General features: G+C 39.7%; 1 protein-coding gene across 1 annotated transcript in view; it reads left to right on the top strand.

The window, feature by feature from the left end:
• Window positions 1-1,263: 1,263 nt before the first annotated feature.
• LOC113533985 (transmembrane protein 65) overlaps window positions 1,264-18,088 on the top strand; it is a 41,031-nt gene continuing 24,206 nt past the window's right edge. Inside the window, exon 1 of the mRNA XM_026926527.3 lies at window positions 1,264-1,824. Within this exon, the coding sequence (XP_026782328.1) occupies window positions 1,611-1,824 (214 nt within the window). The 5' untranslated portion in view covers window positions 1,264-1,610. The remainder of the gene's footprint in view (window positions 1,825-18,088) is intronic.

Below are 18,088 nucleotides of genomic sequence, written 5' to 3'. Positions count from 1 at the left end.
TTTTATTGGCGGGTGCCGTTTGAGTGAGTTCTGTAGCTGTTACAGCTAATGTTCTGTATACTGTCACCTGCTTTACCGGAGGCGAATGTAGCAAACATATCAATTACACCCAGTGGGATTTTTTTATAGAAAGATTAAAAATACGGGAGAAATACGGGAAAATATTTAAACGGGATGATAGCGGGATATAATGGTAAAATACGGGAGAATCCCGGGAAAAACGGGAGGGTTGACAGGTATGAGTTTCACTGGTAAGCCATTTTCCCCCGCAGAAGTCCCACAAAGAAATACATTTCCCATGATCACCCGCGCGTGTTAAGACGGTTAGGTCAAAGTAACCAGGAGTGAACTAATTTTAGTCATTTTAGGACTCGCCTTCAAAGTATCATTTGATAGGTAATAGAACGTATTTTCTAATTTGCGGAATGTGCCTTTTTATTTTTTTTAAATAAATCACCGGTCGAAGAACTACACGTCCCATGAACACCTGCGCTGTAGCCTAGCACGAAGCTGATCCAATCTACTGTAATTCTGTATATAAATCACTAAATTATAATATGTGACCATATATGTGTGGAGAATACAAAGCAATAACATACACACGATAAAAACGCAAACGCAAAGGAAACTGTAAAAGGCGTAGCTATAAGAAAACAATATTAGCCGCTTTTGCTAGCTATTTCAGTACGACAACGAAGCCGCCATTTTGGAAAGGTCAGGAGCAGTGCAAGTCTACTGAGCGCTGCAAAATAAATCGCGTTATATTGCCCCGATTTACAGACCAAATTAATATAAACTCAAACAATGGTAACCTATTTATAATAAATCCTAAAAGCCAGTAGTATTTAAGCTCATAAAGCTGATTTTTTTTAAACTAGCAACTATGTAGCGTATACACTGTGTGTCGGGGAGTTTGATTTGTAATTTTCATTTCATGAATAAAATAATAAAACAGAATAATAATAAGTAATAAAACTATTACTGATATAGCATGTATAAATGTTGCAGTCAAGTGTAAAAAAATGTTTACATGCATTACATGGTATATTATTATATGAGAAGTGGTGTGTTTTGATCAGTTCAAGTCAATGAGCCTAACTTTGAATGTTGCCTTCTCCAAGATGGCGGCCCGGCTGACTCGTCTTCTATGCTAGTAGATATTACACATTTACTTCCGGTATACGGGTCGTTAAAAAGTGGGCGGTTAGTAAGGATTGAGTTTTTTTTTTTTTTTTTTTTTTTTTTTTTTTTTTTTTACTGTACTGTAAAATGGACGTAAACGTCAGGAGAGTGTCGTCATAGCGACGTAAAAGCTCGAGACAGCAAGCCGTAATCCAACGGGAGAATATTTCTAGGGTGCGCGTGCGGCTGGGAAAAACGACATGAATGAGAGATGCCACACTTTAGGTCACTTTTTAACCGATTTTAATCGCCGTGCTTTTCGGAGACGTGTGTTAATAAATCCGTTCATTCGCTTGGTGTGTGTAACGGTGTTAACGGGACGTCTCTGGCTACACTGCACACTCAGCGCGAGCGCGAGCTAGTCCGTTAGCGGCTTCTCCCCCCCGTCTGCTTGTCAGTGCACCGGAGCGCGCGCGCGTGTGAGAGCGATGTTGCCGTGTTTGCGCAGAGTTCTGCGGCCGGCTCTCGCGTTCCGTCCGCTCGTGCCCGTCTCTAACCTGGGCACGCACGCGCGCAAGGAGCCCGTGGAGCCGCTCAGCTCGCCGCAGGGAGCGCGAGACTTCATCTACGGCCTCCATCCCGCCGAGCGCTCGTGCCTGCTGCGGGAACTGCACCGGTTCGAGTCCATCGCCATCGCACAGGGTGAGTACACACTCCTCCACACACTGGGGCAGAAGTGTGCGGTTCGGTACCGGCACCGGGGCAGTTCGGTGTGAAGTTCTTTTCTGAGTTCTTATAAACCCATGAATGACGCTGTAACTCTATAACATGTCTACAACATGTGTATAACGTGCGTGTTATTATTTTGTTACGCTCTGCTGTTACTTATTATTTTACATGTTTACTGTTTCATGTTTGTAGTCACAGCTTGGCTCCGCCCCCTCGGCTCTCTGTAGTAATCTCCGTGGCCCCGCCCAAGAGATGTGTACAAAAAAAAAAGCTGCACTCTATGTAGACTCTTATGCTCCCACAAATGCACCTCTGTTTTTCTTCTAATGCTTTCTCTATGCGCCCACTATTCACTCTCTGTGCACTCTCTATGTGCACTCTATGCAAACCTTTATATACTCTCTATGCACTCTTTATGTACACTCTATCTGCCCTCTGTACACTCTCTACGCACTCTCTATGTACACTCTGTGCAACCTCTATGCGCCCTCTATATACTCTCTGTGTGCTCTCTGTGTACACTCTATGCAACCTCCGTGTGTCCTCTATGCACTCTGTAGGCACACTTTTTGCATCCTCTATGCTACCTCTGTGCTCCTTCTAATGCACCCTCTATATGCCCGCTATACTCTCTGTATGTGCACTTTATGCACTTCTTTCTAATACTCCCTCTATACTCTTTCTATGCATCTTTTATATGCCCTCTGTACACCTTCTATGCAGCCTCTGTGTGTTCTCTAATGTTCCCTTTAATGCCCCCTCTGTGTGCAGTATATGACTGTGTATGCCCCCTCTGTGTGCAGTATATGACTGTGTATGCCCCCTCTGTGTGCAGTATATGACTGTCTATGCCCCCTCTGTGTGCAGTATATGACTGTATATGCCCCCTCTGTGTGCAGTATATGACTGTGTATGCCCCCTCTGTGTGCAGTATATGACTGTGTATGCCCCCTCTGTGTGCAGTATATGACTGTGTATGCCCCCTCTGTGTGCAGTATATGACTGTGTATGCCCCCTCTGTGTGCAGTATATGACTGTGTATGCCCCCTCTGTGTGCAGTATATGACTGTGTATGCCCCCTCTGTGTGCAGTATATGACTGTATATGCCCCCTCTGTGTGCAGTATATGACTGTATATGCCCCCTCTGTGTGCAGTATATGACTGTGTATGCCCCCTCTGTGTGCAGTATATGACTGTGTATGCCCCCTCTGTGTGCAGTATATGACTGTCTATGCCCCCTCTGTGTGCAGTATATGACTGTGTATGCCCCCTCTGTGTGCAGTATATGACTGTGTATGCCCCCTCTGTGTGCAGTATATGACTGTATATGCCCCCTCTGTGTGCAGTATATGACTGTATATGCCCCCTCTGTGTGCAGTATATGACTGTATATGCCCCCTCTGTGTGCAGTATATGACTGTATATGCCCCCTCTGTGTGCAGTATATGACTGTGTATGCCCCCTCTGTGTGCAGTATATGACTGTATATGCCCCCTCTGTGTGCAGTATATGACTGTATATGTACATGTGTATATATACATATGTATATGTATATATACTGTATAATGAATAATAGGAGATTTACGACGTGGAGGTACCAGGGAAATTTAAACAGGGAAGGCGGAGCAGCAGTGTGGGAAAAGTCTAATGTGTGTTGTTAATAAACATGATGTAAATTAATAATCTACAACCAGAAGACAGAAACAGCATTGTCATGGTTACAGTTCAGTTTGTGTGTGAACAGCTTCAATGTAAAAACTAATGAGAATCACAAACGGCTGGTTAAACACCATATGACCTTTTCACTGACAGAAGCTTTGGCTTTAAGTTTTTTGAGATCTTCAGGACAGAGGAGTTTACGCTTCTTTGCGTTTTCTCGGTAACAAAAAAACGACAAGGTGCATTGTCTTTTTTTTTTGTCTTATTAACTTTAAGAGTGAGGAAATAAAGAGAGGCTGGTGAGGGAATGACTGTTTCACAACATTTAATTTAAATATAGACGGATAAAAAATACACATCGTTCTTTAATAAATAAAAAAATCATAATTGTTGAAAAATTGCTGTGGTGTAAGAGAAATAAAACACATCGCCGTGGTGACGGTAACCTTCTGCACAACGTGGAATGTTTTATACCATATTTAAAGTGATACCAAGGCACATGTATATTTATGTTCCAACCTAAACACAGCACATTGTCTATAATATAAGATAAAGTCTGTAAAAGGAGTAGAGAGGTGGAGTTAAGCAGAGTTAATTGCATATGAAAAATATACAGCGAGATCCGTATCAGTGTTTGAGCTGCAAGTCTGCCGTTATGGTTTATGGTTTATGAGGAAATTCCTCCCTGAGGAAACGTTCTCATCACAGTGCAGTTCATCTGGTGTTTTGCACCATTTATTAGCGAGCATTCATCCGGAGTTAAAGTTCAGCACAGCTTTCCTCCTGCACTTTTTCTTATAAACTCCACAAGTCATGTCCACTTTACAGAACGATGAAAATAATTCGGTCTGAGTTTGTAATCTGTCTGTATAGATTTAGTGCAGCGTGTTATTCATCATCCTCCGTCTCCTACGGCGTCCTTTATAAAATGATAACAACAATTTAAGAGGACAGGAAGGAAATGCGTTTCATTTATAAAGTCAAAGGATATTTGCATTGATCCAACAGCTTTACGGTGCAAATAATGATCATGATTTGATCAGAGTGTCAGTAAAGTAAGTCTTGTTTAAGAAAGAGAACGAAATTAAAACAGGAACTGATAGGACAAGCTAAAAGGCGTGACGGCGTGAGCATGAAGTGTAAATAGAGAACAGCACATTACACGCTTTAATAATAAATTAAAACCTTCAGCTGCATCCTGGAGCAAGTGAAGAGAGGATAGCATGACAATGTCACCCTTCTCCCTAGGTTTATTGTCCTAACTGTACATTACAGACAGAAAATAATGTTAATTAATTGTGAAACACGAGCCAATAATTAAGAATTCATAATACATTTTTTCTTTAATTTTACCACTGGCTTGTGTGTTCATGAAATCATGAAAGTTTTAAGAATAGCTTATCATATCATGAACATTTCAAACCGTAACATCTCTAATGACCAGTCAGAGAAAAAAAACAAGAGGCCAAGGGTAACTATCAACATGATGCTTCCACCACCATGCTTCACAGTGGGGACAGGCACAAAGACGGAACAGAAAGAAATTGCAAATATTAACTAACGATGCACATACTGTTCAGAGATTTCAGAGGAAGCTTGATGAACATCTCTCATCTTCAAGACACAGACAGATGTGATACTTGTCTCTTGATCCTACAGCTAGTTACCATGGAGACTTTAATTGTCTGAGTTTTTCCCGGTGTCTGTGGAGAGATTCCTGTGAGGAAATGCAGACTGAATCCTTGGCCATGATCATCACAGCATTGCAAAATGTTCTCATGTTCTAGATGCTGAATTTGCTGACTTCACTTCTCAATACGTGCAAATTCTTCCTTCATCATCACCTCACTCGGCTGTAGTCCCATTGGTGTGTGGTTTGGAAAAATATGATAAAATGGATATAATAATTACGTACTAAACTTAGGACTGGGCAATTCGACAATATAATATCGATATTGTGATAAATTATGTCACAATACAGATATGAGTTTTAAATGTTTTTCTTTTTTAAATAGCAGTTACAGATTGAAGCAGATTTTCTGAGTTTTTTTTCTGTCTGATTTATTTTCCCCCCCTTTTCAGTGTTAATTCGTTAAATAAAAGTATCATCAAACTCATTTTAAAGGGTTATTTTTAAATGTAACATTACAGTTTTGCTGAACGTTTGTTAGGAAACTTATATATCGTGCATGTTGTGTATCGTAGAAGTATCTTGAACAGTACTTTCTGTAGTGAAAAAAATGGTACATTAACGTATTGATTAAAAAAATAAACTTTTAATAAACTGCGGTAAATAATCACAACAGCATTTCGAATTCTTTGTAACGTAATAATACCACATAGGACATTTCAACACACAGTAAATTTATAAACAAACGCAGGCTGTGTCCACCATGACCCTGCTGAAATTAAGTACTAAAATGGTGGCAGTGTAACCAGAACGTGACATAAAGATGATGTATTTGTTGTAGTTTGAACACAAACGCAGTGGTGTAGGTGTTTAATATCATGTGTGTCACCGATTATTGGCTTGTGTATAATTAATATCTTGTTTGAAGTAATGGTTGTCTTATCAGGCCAAAATGTTCTTGGATCAAAAATGAAAAATCTGTGGTGTGTGGCAGCTGATGCTTTCTTTTTCACAGACCTCAAATATCACCAAGCATCGTCTGGTCTTCCAGCCGGCGCAGATGTTTACAGCTGGATATCTGCGATGTTCCGCTGTGAGTGTTTTAACTCTGTGGTTCAGAGGGGAGTGTCACCTTTGTGTCGGAGCGTGTGTGGCTCCTCTTACGCTGTGCGTACACACTGCGTTGGCTAATTATAGAGAAGACCAGCGTGACCTTGAGTCAGAACATTGATGCAGAAGTGAGGAAGTCACATGCTGATGCGCGTTATCAGCAACGAGGTCCGATTTCCACGGCACATTCATAGATTAAAGATTTATTAAAGATCAGTTTCATTCGTTCGACATGAAGGTTGAAGGCACCAGGTGTTCTTTGGAGGTTTTGCTCCTGTGCCTGTGATCATGACCGTACTGGGACATGTTTTGAATTCATTTAAAAATATCTCCCAGTAAATCTGTAAATGTGTGATGCAGTGATAGAAAAACGACTTCCACAATGCTAGTCACCATGCACACCCAAAAATAACTGTACTGAGCACTTTTGGCTGGGATATGCACTAATATGTATTTTTAAATGGTTATGTAACTTTTAAAATATAACTTGTATAACAGCAGAAGACCAAACTGTGTTCCACTCCAGTCAGCCAAGAACAGGAACCCGAGGCTACATTGGGCAAATCCATCCGGTTTGGGTGAGTCCGTGCTCACTGTAGCTTTAGATTCCCGTATTCGGCTGACAGGAGTGAATCCTCATGTGATCTACTGCTGTTGCAGCCCATCCGTAGTCAAGGTCTGATGTGTTGTGTATTCGGAGATGCTTTTCTGCTCACCACGGCTGTAAAGAGTGATTATTTGAGTTACAGTTGCCTGCAAGTGTTTCTATAACAGCGGTCAGTGAGTGCATTTCCACACTCCTATACAATCATGCACAGTTTCGTGTGCAGAGTCTTTGGATAGTTAATAGGTTTCGCTTTCTAATAAGGCTCTGCTTCTAACCTTTAAGTGCTCCTCAGATAGACAAACCAAGAAACCTTTTAGCGCACCAAATGCAGTATTTTTTCCCCTTTAAAGGCTGTCCCAAAGTCTGAATTCACTAACTTTCGTAGACATAATAGCTTTATTATTTACAAGTAGAGCTTTCTCCAGAATGTATATACAGGCTTATATTAATATTAAGTTGTTATTCAACACTGTGTTAATAGTGATAATAATTGAACAATGTCTGATGCCACAGTAATATTAGATTAATGCTAAATAATTTCTGATTTAAATCATCTAAATTTAACTTCCTTAAATTATGTATTATCAGTGAAATTAAACAGTTATACTAGTTCCTTAAAAATGTTTTTGATATAGTTCTCAGGCATTTGGACTATAAATGGTAGTTCAGTTTTGTTTTGTTTTTCAGATTTGACCTTTTCTCACTTTTCTAGCCAAGTATGCTCAAAGGAAAACAAATATTACAGATCAGACATTATCTCACAGTCTGAGATTTAAAACTCCCCTCAGCATTCACAGCAAATTCCAGGCAGATTCCAATGTGATTACCAGCAAAAGCTGAAGGTTCAGCAGTTAGGTAAACTTTCAACGCTTGTTCTGGAAAAATGGCCATATTATCTCATTCCGTGTTGCCATTGCTTGATGGAGGACGCCTGTCATGTTACATCCCTTAAGACATTTTATGTTATTAATATTCCTGTTGCTGTTAGCACACATCAGAAATTGAAAAATTCTGATTGTGTTTTAATCGTCGAGAGCCTCAAAGATGAGCTAGATGGAAAGCAGGTGAGAAAATAACGGATAAAGCATCCACACCATTTGAGGCAAGGCAATCGGCACGATTATTAAGGCAGACTATTTGTGTAGACAGATTAGAGTGTGCTTAGCACCGTCACACAGTTTTAATGGCAAATTTTGGGAAAAGGTAAATAAACAATAATATGGTGTTCAAACTTGTTATTCTAGTGATCAGTACTGTTGGAGGTGGAAGTGTAGATCACTCCACACAGTGTAACTATGCTTTCCAAAATCCAGGCATCCACACTACAGAAGTATTAATTGTATTACTTTTATAATGTTTAATTCCCAGTGGGATCCCCCAGGGCCGGATCATAGGACCGATCCTGTTTTACATATCCATATATTTTACACTCCATTACAAGGTTCCTTAAGGACTCTTTGGATAATTAAACCTTCTTTCCTTTCCTGAAAGGGAAATCATCTGTTTTAAAGTTCTATATTGAACCTTTAAGGGTTCCCCAGAGGGACAAATCGCAGAACCCTTTCAGGTGCTAAACATTTTTTTTAAAGGTTGTCTGAAAGTCTGAATTTACAGCAACAACACTTTATGAAAATCGGTACATTTGTTGTCAAATGATATTTTGTAAACCTGATTGCTTTATTTACTTAATGTTTCCAAACCATGATTATATCTCGCTAGGAAAAACCATCAGTGTGTCAGTGTGTTCAAAGCAGCACATGTTTTTGACCAAAAATGAAAAGGAGCATCTTAGCCAGTTTCAACCCACCAGTAATCTTTTTTTGCACAATGGTCCAACCGTGTCTCTGGCAGTAGTTTGTGTTGGAGTTTTCGAGCAGTTTGGGAGTACACTTTCATGGCAAAGGAAGCTGTAGGTCAATCAAAAGGATTAAGTTGAATCTTAATCCAGCAGAAGAAACAGATCAGATCTGATTGATTTTGGGATTGTGACTGATTCTTCACACATACATACTGATCCTGTCCAAAAATCCATCTGCTGCACTGTCAGGAACTCAGGAACCATTCAGGACTATGGAACCTTTCCTGCATCTAGGTTTGTAAATTGATGTTGATCCCAGGAGGAGTGAGCGCTCTGTCTTCTTTAGTGCCATGTGTGATTGTGTAGTAGCTACAGTGATGAGATACACAGGCTCCTTTTATGAAATTGTGTGATGGTTTCTAAAGGGTGTTTGTCTGTTGTTCCCTGATGCCCTTCGGCACAAGATTTAAGCAGTCTGGCCATTCTGATCTCATTTCCTTTCCTCGACAAAGGGACGAATACAGCCCTCATTATTTACTGTTCTTTTTGGGTATTCCTGCTTGTTTGGGGAATGCAGAGCCTAAATTTATACTGTTGTTAATCTGTCTAGTGCGTAGACTTGGGGAAAATGTGTCCCCATTTGCATCCTTTGTGCCAAGTCAGCAGTTTCAGTGAACTTCCATTGCACAGCAACTAACCTGAGACCATCATCGTGGAAAACCTTTCCTAAGACTCTCATGGCCACTGGTGTATGATGATGTTAAAAAATAATGTTGAGTAATCACGACTGGATAACGTTTAACTGCTCGGGTTTACTATGGACTTTCTAAGTAATAAAGGAAAACTATTTCAGCACTTTTGCTGTACTTTGGGTGCCATCCAAGAGACATCAAATTATTTTTGATGTCATAATTATCATAATTATTTAATGTTCTAGATTTTCTCATTGACATACTGAATCAGATTCTAATCCAAATATGAAGCTCAAATAGAGATGCACCAACATCAAAATTCTTGAATCAACAAAAACAAAATTGAGGACGCACAAGGCACACATGGTGCCAAAAATAATGCACTTCAACCATTCATAAATATAATGACAATGGCCAGGGGTTGGGTAATCTCAGGAGCAAGACTTTTAACTTTCTTTAGAGAGTCTGGTACTTTTTTGTCACTAAACATATCCAAGAAGCACTTACTTTAACAAATAGAGAGCTTATGATTGACACTAAACGTGACCAACCACTTTGATAATATGTAATTCCAAGTGGGATTCCTCAAGCCTGTATCTTAAGGGCTATACTGTTTTGCATATACTTACAGTATATTTGCACTCTCCTAGAAACTCCATGTTTATTTGGGACTAATTTTTCCAATCTGTGACTATGTCTTGCTCGAAAAAGCTCAATTTGTCAATATGTGCAAAAGGGTCAAGAAGTATTTTTACGAATTTGGATTAAAACAGGAAGTGACTTGTTGGCCTTTTTTCAGTAGGCCATCCCATCACTAATTGAAAAGTAGTAGACTCAGGGGCATCTCCCGACTCTCAACCTTCTGGTCTCTGGTGCAAACCGCCTCTTAAAAGTTAATAAACCATAAAGAATTTCTAGGACTTCTTTCAAGTCATCCATACATGATCCACAGAAAGGCACAAACACAAGAAACTTTGTAACCCATACCTCATTTGCTTCTAGAGATCATAATGGTTCTGGAGGACAAATGGAGTGTCTCTGAGCAAACTATTTATCTAAAACACCATTTTTTTGTTTGAGCTCATTTGCTTTTATGGTTCAGTGTGACAGATTGAACCCCAGCAGTCGAGGTCTTTCACAAATTATCCGCAGTTAAAATCACATTTGAAAGAGTCGGTTGAGAGCACATGGAAATGGTAATGGAGGAAACAAAGTGAGCTGACTGATTTGATCTTCTAACAATGGCCTTGATGACTTTGAACTCTGAAATATGAAGTTATTGTGAAATACGTAGTACCACCGTGATAAATTGACAGTATGATCACATTGTGACACCAACACGTCACCACATCCAGGTCTTCATTTTCTAAGACAAAGAATTTAAATGTCGGTGTAGAAAATTGTTCTTCGCCTCCAGTTTACTTTCCAAAATCAAAAAAAATTGTAGACATTTTTCCTAATTTGTGCGTCTTCAAAACTTATGTGGCATTATTTTAGACTTGCTGTACATGATGATGATTTGTCTGTGTGTAGCATCTACACCGTCATAATATTAACAGTATTTTGTCATCATGGTATACTAAAAATTTACTAATTCATTCTTATACCACAGTGCTCTTGAACTCTGATTCAGAAGGTGTTGATTAATTTTCTACAACAGCAGCTCTGACAGTAGTGCAGCTGCAAAAAACAGGTTTATATTAATGCGCTCGTTCTAATATGTTATTGTTTCTATATATTATATATATATATATATATATTGTTTCCTTTGCTGTTCCTCGGAAACACGACAAGCTGCATTTTATATTTTTGTCATATTAACTTCAAGAGAGAGGAAAAAAAGAGGCTGGTGAGGGAACTACTGTATATAGCTGCTATAACGTAAGTGAGGAATTGTTTCATGGTAGATTCACGTTATGTGTAACTGCATAAATGGATAAAAAGTATGATATAATCGCTGGAAAATTGCTGTAATATAAGAGGAATAGAACACTTGGAGATGTAGCGTTATAGGAAATGATTCAACTTTGGGGTGGTAACAGTCACTCCACTCGTCCTCAGGTTGCATCACACCACCATGGCGTTGATTATTTTCCTATAACAGTGCAACACCAAGTGTTTTATTGCTTAGATATTTTGCATCCTCTGTGCTGGAGTAGTGACAGGGTAGATCCAGTTGTGTTTTGTTTTTTTATTTAAATCAATACCAAATCTAATGGCTGCTGAGCTCGAATCCACAATGAGATTTGTGGGAATTGGTACTTCTACCTGCGATAGTTTTCTGTTCTTTCCTGCGTTCAGTCCTGTGTGTTATCATGCAAGCTGATTTTACCTGACATGTCTGAGAGTGATGTATGCACTCGAGTCTGGAGCTGCATCGATTTTTTTCCCCCTCTCTCTTTGTGAGATTTAAATGAATCTTTATTAAAGATTGCTTTCCTGCAGTTTGTCGATTTGTTGATGTAACACTAACTGAATTTATACGGTTCAGGCAAGCAGAAATGATGTGTAAAATGAGTGTAGGCTTCACAATGTTTGCATATTGTAATTATAATTACAGTAACTGCTGGAGGGAAAATTTTACAAGATTTTGATATTAGCTTTAATTACAATCATTAATTTCTGGAAATGCCTTTCAGTCTTAACATAATAACCAAATTGGGGAGAAGGACGAAAGAGGGAAAAGGGTACTTGAAACCAGCTGGGGTCTGCTTTTGTCAGCTTGCTTTATTATTCATATTAAAAGTCTCTCAGTCCAACATGAGTTGTTTTAATTGGAGATTGTTCTGGCACCCTGAAACTAAATGGAAACAACCGACTCATTTAAATGCAAATTCTACTGATTTGCAAGCAAATGTTTACTTTTCATTTGATCAAATGTTCCCACCCAGATGAGTTGCTCATTAGGTGAACACTAAATGCAAGTGCAGCTGAACATCTCACCAAATATCCTCGCTCTCATCCTTTAGCACGTATTTAAAAGTTATGATTTAATTGAAGTGGTGGTTTTCAAACCTGTGTCTGAGGCCCCACAGATGGGCCATGTTTTCTCTCTCTGAGATTCCAGTATATCACAGAATACTTGTACAGGTATGCCGAGGGGTGGTAGATGGCAAAAATATGGACTGTGTGGCGTCCCTGTGGTCTGGTTTGGCAAAGTGAAGAATAAAATGTAGCTGGAGACAGAGGTGGTTGTAATCCAGTGTCCAAATGAGCACCATTTGGCATTTTATTTTACATTACGCATGGAATCTCTCCAACATGGCAACGTCTTCCATCCTGTAAATCATCTAGTTATTTTTTTAATGAGAAACACAACCACGTTAAGACGGCACAGAGCAACAGGAGGTCGATAAATTCTTATGGTGACGCTTGACTCCGAGCTGCAATTCTGCCTTGGGTTTATTGATGGGTTAATTGTGAATTGAGAATACAAATGACCTGCAATGTACTAGGCTGCCGTCCTGGGTGTATTCCCGCCTCGCACCCAGTGTTCCCATGATAGACTTCGGATCTCTGACCAGATCCCTGATGTGAGGTGAAGCAGAGTTACTGTTACAACCCCAAAGTTTCCTCTAACAGCACATTCCTAAGTGTTTTATTCTTCTTTTACCCCAACAATTTTTATTTATTAAACAGTGACATCATACTTTTTATCCCTTTATAGTTACATTCCCTCACTTGCCTCTCTTTTTTCTTTCTCTTTAAGCTAAGACAAAAAACTGCAGCTTGACATCTTTTGTTACCGAGAAACTGCAGAGCATAAACTTCTGTCCTGAAGATGTCGGAAAACTTCAAGTTACAGTTTTACCTCTGACACTGGAGACTCCTTCCATAAATGTTAAATAAACTTCTCCCACAGAGTACTTAAGCACATCAATTATTTTTAATCTGTTTGCTATTAGTGCAGCATCGTCCAATTCTGACCAATCAGAATCCAGAATCCAGCTACTACGTTTCACTACTCGTCTTTTGTTTTTGAGAGAAGTGGACAGTGAATGCAGTGTGATGAATTTCAGCGAATTTAGAGTCTTCTTCACAGAGCTTCTTGTGGAGTCTAAAAAGCATTAGTGGTGTAAGTGGGTGGACTTCTGCACCATATCGATTTGCACAAGAGTGAAATTGATCTCCTCGAGCAGTTCAGAAATTTCAGCGTGTCTCCGTCTCCAGCTTTATTAGACTCTTAATGGCCAGGTGAAGTGTGATTCCCCGGGTAAAGCAATCCATGTGTAGTTCAGGATCAATTTATGGTTCTTGAGGGATCTTCAGCATGTCTTCTGCCTACACATATTAGACCCCCAGTTCAGGCTTCAACTCTGATCCAGTGTGAGGCTTATCGATCAGTTTTAGAACAATATGGTGGACAAATAATATATTGTCTTGTTGCGCTGTTGAGTTCTGGATTGTGATTGGTCAGAAGGTGTTGATTAATTTTCCAAAACAGCAGCTCTGACAGTAGTGCAGCTGCAAATCACATGTTTATATTAATGCGCTCGTTCTAATACGTTATCGTTTCTATAATAACAGCTCATTCACACAGACTTGAATGGCTAATAATGCACTAATAATAAACGGTTTTAAAAAGTTGTTGATGTTGTGAAGATTTCTGTAAGGAGACATTATTTTAAAGTTTATGGAAGGTGTCTCCAGTGTCAGAGTTTATGCTTTGCGATTTCTACGTAACATCGAGCTGCTGTTTTTTTGTTTTTGTTTTTTTTGGTGTATTATTAACTTCAAGACAGAGAAAAGAGTTAAATTTTTAATATAACAGCATGACACACACTGTGTTTATTACTTACATTTTCAGATTTCATCATATACTATCTTATTACACTCCTGACACTTGTGAAATAGACATGTACAAATAAACTGTATAGTGTTATAAATTATACAATATTCTGCTCAATGTTCCAATCCCTCGCTCATTCCCATCTCTTTCCTTCAGGAGTAATGTGGAATAGACTGTGCTTAAATGACAGCGGTTTTGATTCAGGTCTGCTGTGACTAAATTCCTGCAGCGTTTTCGCTCCCATTTCAGGCGTATTCTCCAGACACGCACTTCAGATGCACCTCTATGAGAGAAGATCATGTGTGCCGTCGAGAATAGAGCGATTGGTCCATTGATTGATGGCTGGTTTTAGTGAGTCCGGAGAATAAGCAGTGAAGAGGAATGACTCATCGTGTTTGTGCTAACGTGGATTGGGAACGAGGCATCGCGGCTGGTCGGATGGCTCAAATCATCCTTGTTATCTAGCAGTAATGGCTCAGATTCTGCAGTACTTTCTGTCCTGTGGCAGTGAGAGAGGTGGGTGGGGTTACCCATAATACCGGTGACCATAATGCAGACACAGTGTTTACCGTAAGCGTGCTTTATGGAGTGGTAGGAGAACGCCACTTTGTACCTATATTAGTCTTTGTTGAAATGAAAACTGAGGATGCACAATATGATGATTATACTACTGTGATTAAGTATGTCACAATACATTACGAGATCTCGTTTATCATCAGTATTTTTTATAACAATTACAACTGATTGATTGGTAGAACCTGATTAGAAATCTTTGAAATCATGCTATGATATTTTTATCGTATTGCGCATGAAAACACAAAACACCTCCACAAGTCTTACCAGTCTGCATTCGAGTCTTATCTTGAGTGGCCAGCGTCTTGAGCTGTAATGCTGACGATGATCCACATTTCTAAAAAAAAAAAAAAAAAAAAAAAAATGGAAAAAAGTGAAAAATGCAGTAGCCACTCTGCTCGAGCTGGGTATTTGGGGATAGGTCAGTCAGTTAGGTCAGGTCCAGCATGTTATCTGCTTTGAGGGTCTGAGGAGATTGGTTAAGGCTTGGGTTAAATGTGACAAAAGGAGCCACTGGCATTACAAACAATGCTGTTGCTACACACTGCCTGATATTCTCAGATCTGTTGCAGGTCTGAGCACCAGTGTTCCTCATTTACGTGTGTGACAAAAATATTGATAAGCAGGGCTACAAATAACCGTCGTACCCTGACTGTCTAGAGAGACTCAACAACCAGTACAAGTGGGGAAGCAGGAATGTAGAACTCTATGATCGAGCAGCATACATTCTTCTTTTCCTCCTTAAGATGGAGAAAGATTAGTTTGTAGGTGTAGGATTGTGCAATGTTGAATTTTTCCCTGCTCACAATTCAACCATTTAAATTTGCACTAAACATTTCAATCATTTAGAACCAATAGCCCCACAAAAACAGGTATTTCCACCATTTCAACAAGGGCGTAATAATAATAATACCAGCTGTGCAGTCGGATCTGCTTACAAATTTTCGTCTGAAAACTGAAAGTTCTGTTCTTGTCAATATTTCTATCATGAATGCCACAAAAACATTTTGCCTAAAAATAAATAGCTGATGTTAACTATATAATTGTCAAATGTTAGTTAAGTCAAACATATGTTGAAGATAGATTTTTTTTCATATTAATGACCTCAAACCATTCTTCATTTCCCAGGAAAAAAGCGAGAGCGCCAATTGAGAGCATGTGAGATGGAGAGAAGGTGTCGATTAATATTGGAGTGTTCAGAACATTTGTACAAATCATTCCAGATTCATACATCAATCAGTTCATCTCCTGTTTTATTGGGGAGGAAAAAAGATGCTCTTTTGGTGTATTTTTGGCTGATAGCTTGTACTAGCATACTCTGATGTTGGGGCTCCTACAGAAAATGCGTAAAGATTGGCAGGTTTGGTAATCTAATATACACCGATCAGCCATAACATTATGACCACCTGCCTAATATTGTGTTGGTCCCCCTTTTGCTGCCAAAACAGCCCTGACCTGTCGAGGCATGGACTCCACTAGATCCCTGAAGGTGTACTGTGATATCTGGCACAAAGAATTTAAAAGGAATTTGGAGGCCAAGTCAACACCTTGAACTCTTTGTCATGTTCCTCGAACCATTCCTGAGCAATTTTTACAGTGTGGCAGGGCGCATTATCCTGCCTAAAGAGGTCACTTCCACTAGGGAATACCGTTGAAATGAAGGGGTGTACCTGTCTGCAACTATGTTTAGGTAGGTGGTATGTGTCAAAATAGCATCCACATGAATTCCAGGACCCAAAGTTTCCCAGCAGAACGTTGCCCAGAGCATCACACTTCCTCCACCAGCTTGCGTTCTTCTCATAGTGCATGCTGGCACCATCTCTTCCCCAGGTAAACGATGCACACGCACTCGGCCTTCCACATGATGTAAAAGAAAATGTGATTTATCGGACCAGGCCACCTTCTTCCATTGCTCCGTGGTCCAGTTCTGATTCTCACCTGTGCATTTTAGGCACTTTTGGCAGTGGACAGAGGTCAGCATGGGCACTCTGACAGGTCTGTGGCTACACTGTGTGTTCTGACACCTTTCTATCATAACCAGCGTTAACTTTTCAGCAATTTGTGCTACAGTAGCTCTTCTGTGGGATCAGACCAGACGGACTAGCCTTCACTCCCCACGCACATCAGTGAGCCTTGGGCGCCCATGACCCTGTCGCTAGTTCACCGGTTGTCATACCAGGAACACCCCACAAGGCCTGCTGTTTTAAAGATGCTCTGACCCCGTCATCTAGCCATCATAATTTGGCCATTGTCAAAGTCTCTCTAATCCTTATGCTTGCTCATTTTTTCCTGTTTAAAAACACATCAACTTCGAGAACCGACTGGTCACTTGCTGCCTAATATATCTCAACCCTTGACATGTGCTATTGTAATGAGATAATCAATATTATTCACTTCACCTGTCAGTGGTCATAATGTTATGGCTGATCGGTGTAATTTGTGTAAACGTCACTGGATATTGTGGCAGTGTAAGTGTAGAGACAACTAAATTGTTACATTGCCCAAGCCTATGTTGTGACGTCTTGTTGGTTCTTGTACTTGGTAAATCACAGATTTGCAACATCTGCTTTGACATGGAGCCTGTTTTTGAAACAAGTTAGGAGTGTTCATGAAGAGGAGCTTTAATGAGCTTCAGAGGTGGAGGTTTGACAGCTCATTGTGCCGGCGCTGGCGTGAAATCTTTAGTTCTGCATGGAGTCTTTTTCCTTTCAAGAGTGTCTTACCAGTCGCTGAAAGTGTTTTGACTGCATGCTGACTTAAAGACTAAAAGTGGTTTACTAGCTGTGTGTGATTCTGAATCTGAATGTAAAAGGGAAGCTTAAAAAAGCTCTTCACTGCAGTAGTCAGCATTAAACATCCAGCATGTAGCGTTTTAAGAAGAACATGTGTGGCTGTGAGTAATCTAATGATGGATGGCCCTCAGCCAAAACACAATAATGACTGGGATGATGATGATGATGATGATGATGGTAAGAGTCATTCGTTTCAAATGGAAGCCATCAGTAATGTTGTCAGAGTGAGTGGAGTTGCCTGTAAGTGTTTTGAATTCTAACAAACCATGGCTACATATAAATTAACTATGACTTTTTTTCCCCCAATGACAAAATGACAAATGACACACTGAAGTATCTGTTTTGGTCTCTTTCTGGAGTTTGAAATGCTCTTGTTTAATGAGAAATAGACATAATTGCTTGTTAATAATGAAAGAGAATAATTACTCATGAAAGAATTACAATTTTAGGAGCATGCCTATCCTTGCTTCTCCTTGTTAAGATGTGTCTGCATCTCATATTGTTTTTGCAGCAGAACGTTTGGATTTTCTTCCTATACTAGAACCAATACAGCAGAAAGTTCTGTTACAGATTGTTATGTTTAAGG

Source organism: Pangasianodon hypophthalmus, chromosome 1, assembly GCF_027358585.1.
Source record: "Pangasianodon hypophthalmus isolate fPanHyp1 chromosome 1, fPanHyp1.pri, whole genome shotgun sequence".
In the NCBI taxonomy this organism is placed as follows: domain Eukaryota; kingdom Metazoa; phylum Chordata; class Actinopteri; order Siluriformes; family Pangasiidae; genus Pangasianodon; species Pangasianodon hypophthalmus.
This window is presented reverse-complemented; position numbering and strand designations above follow the sequence as displayed.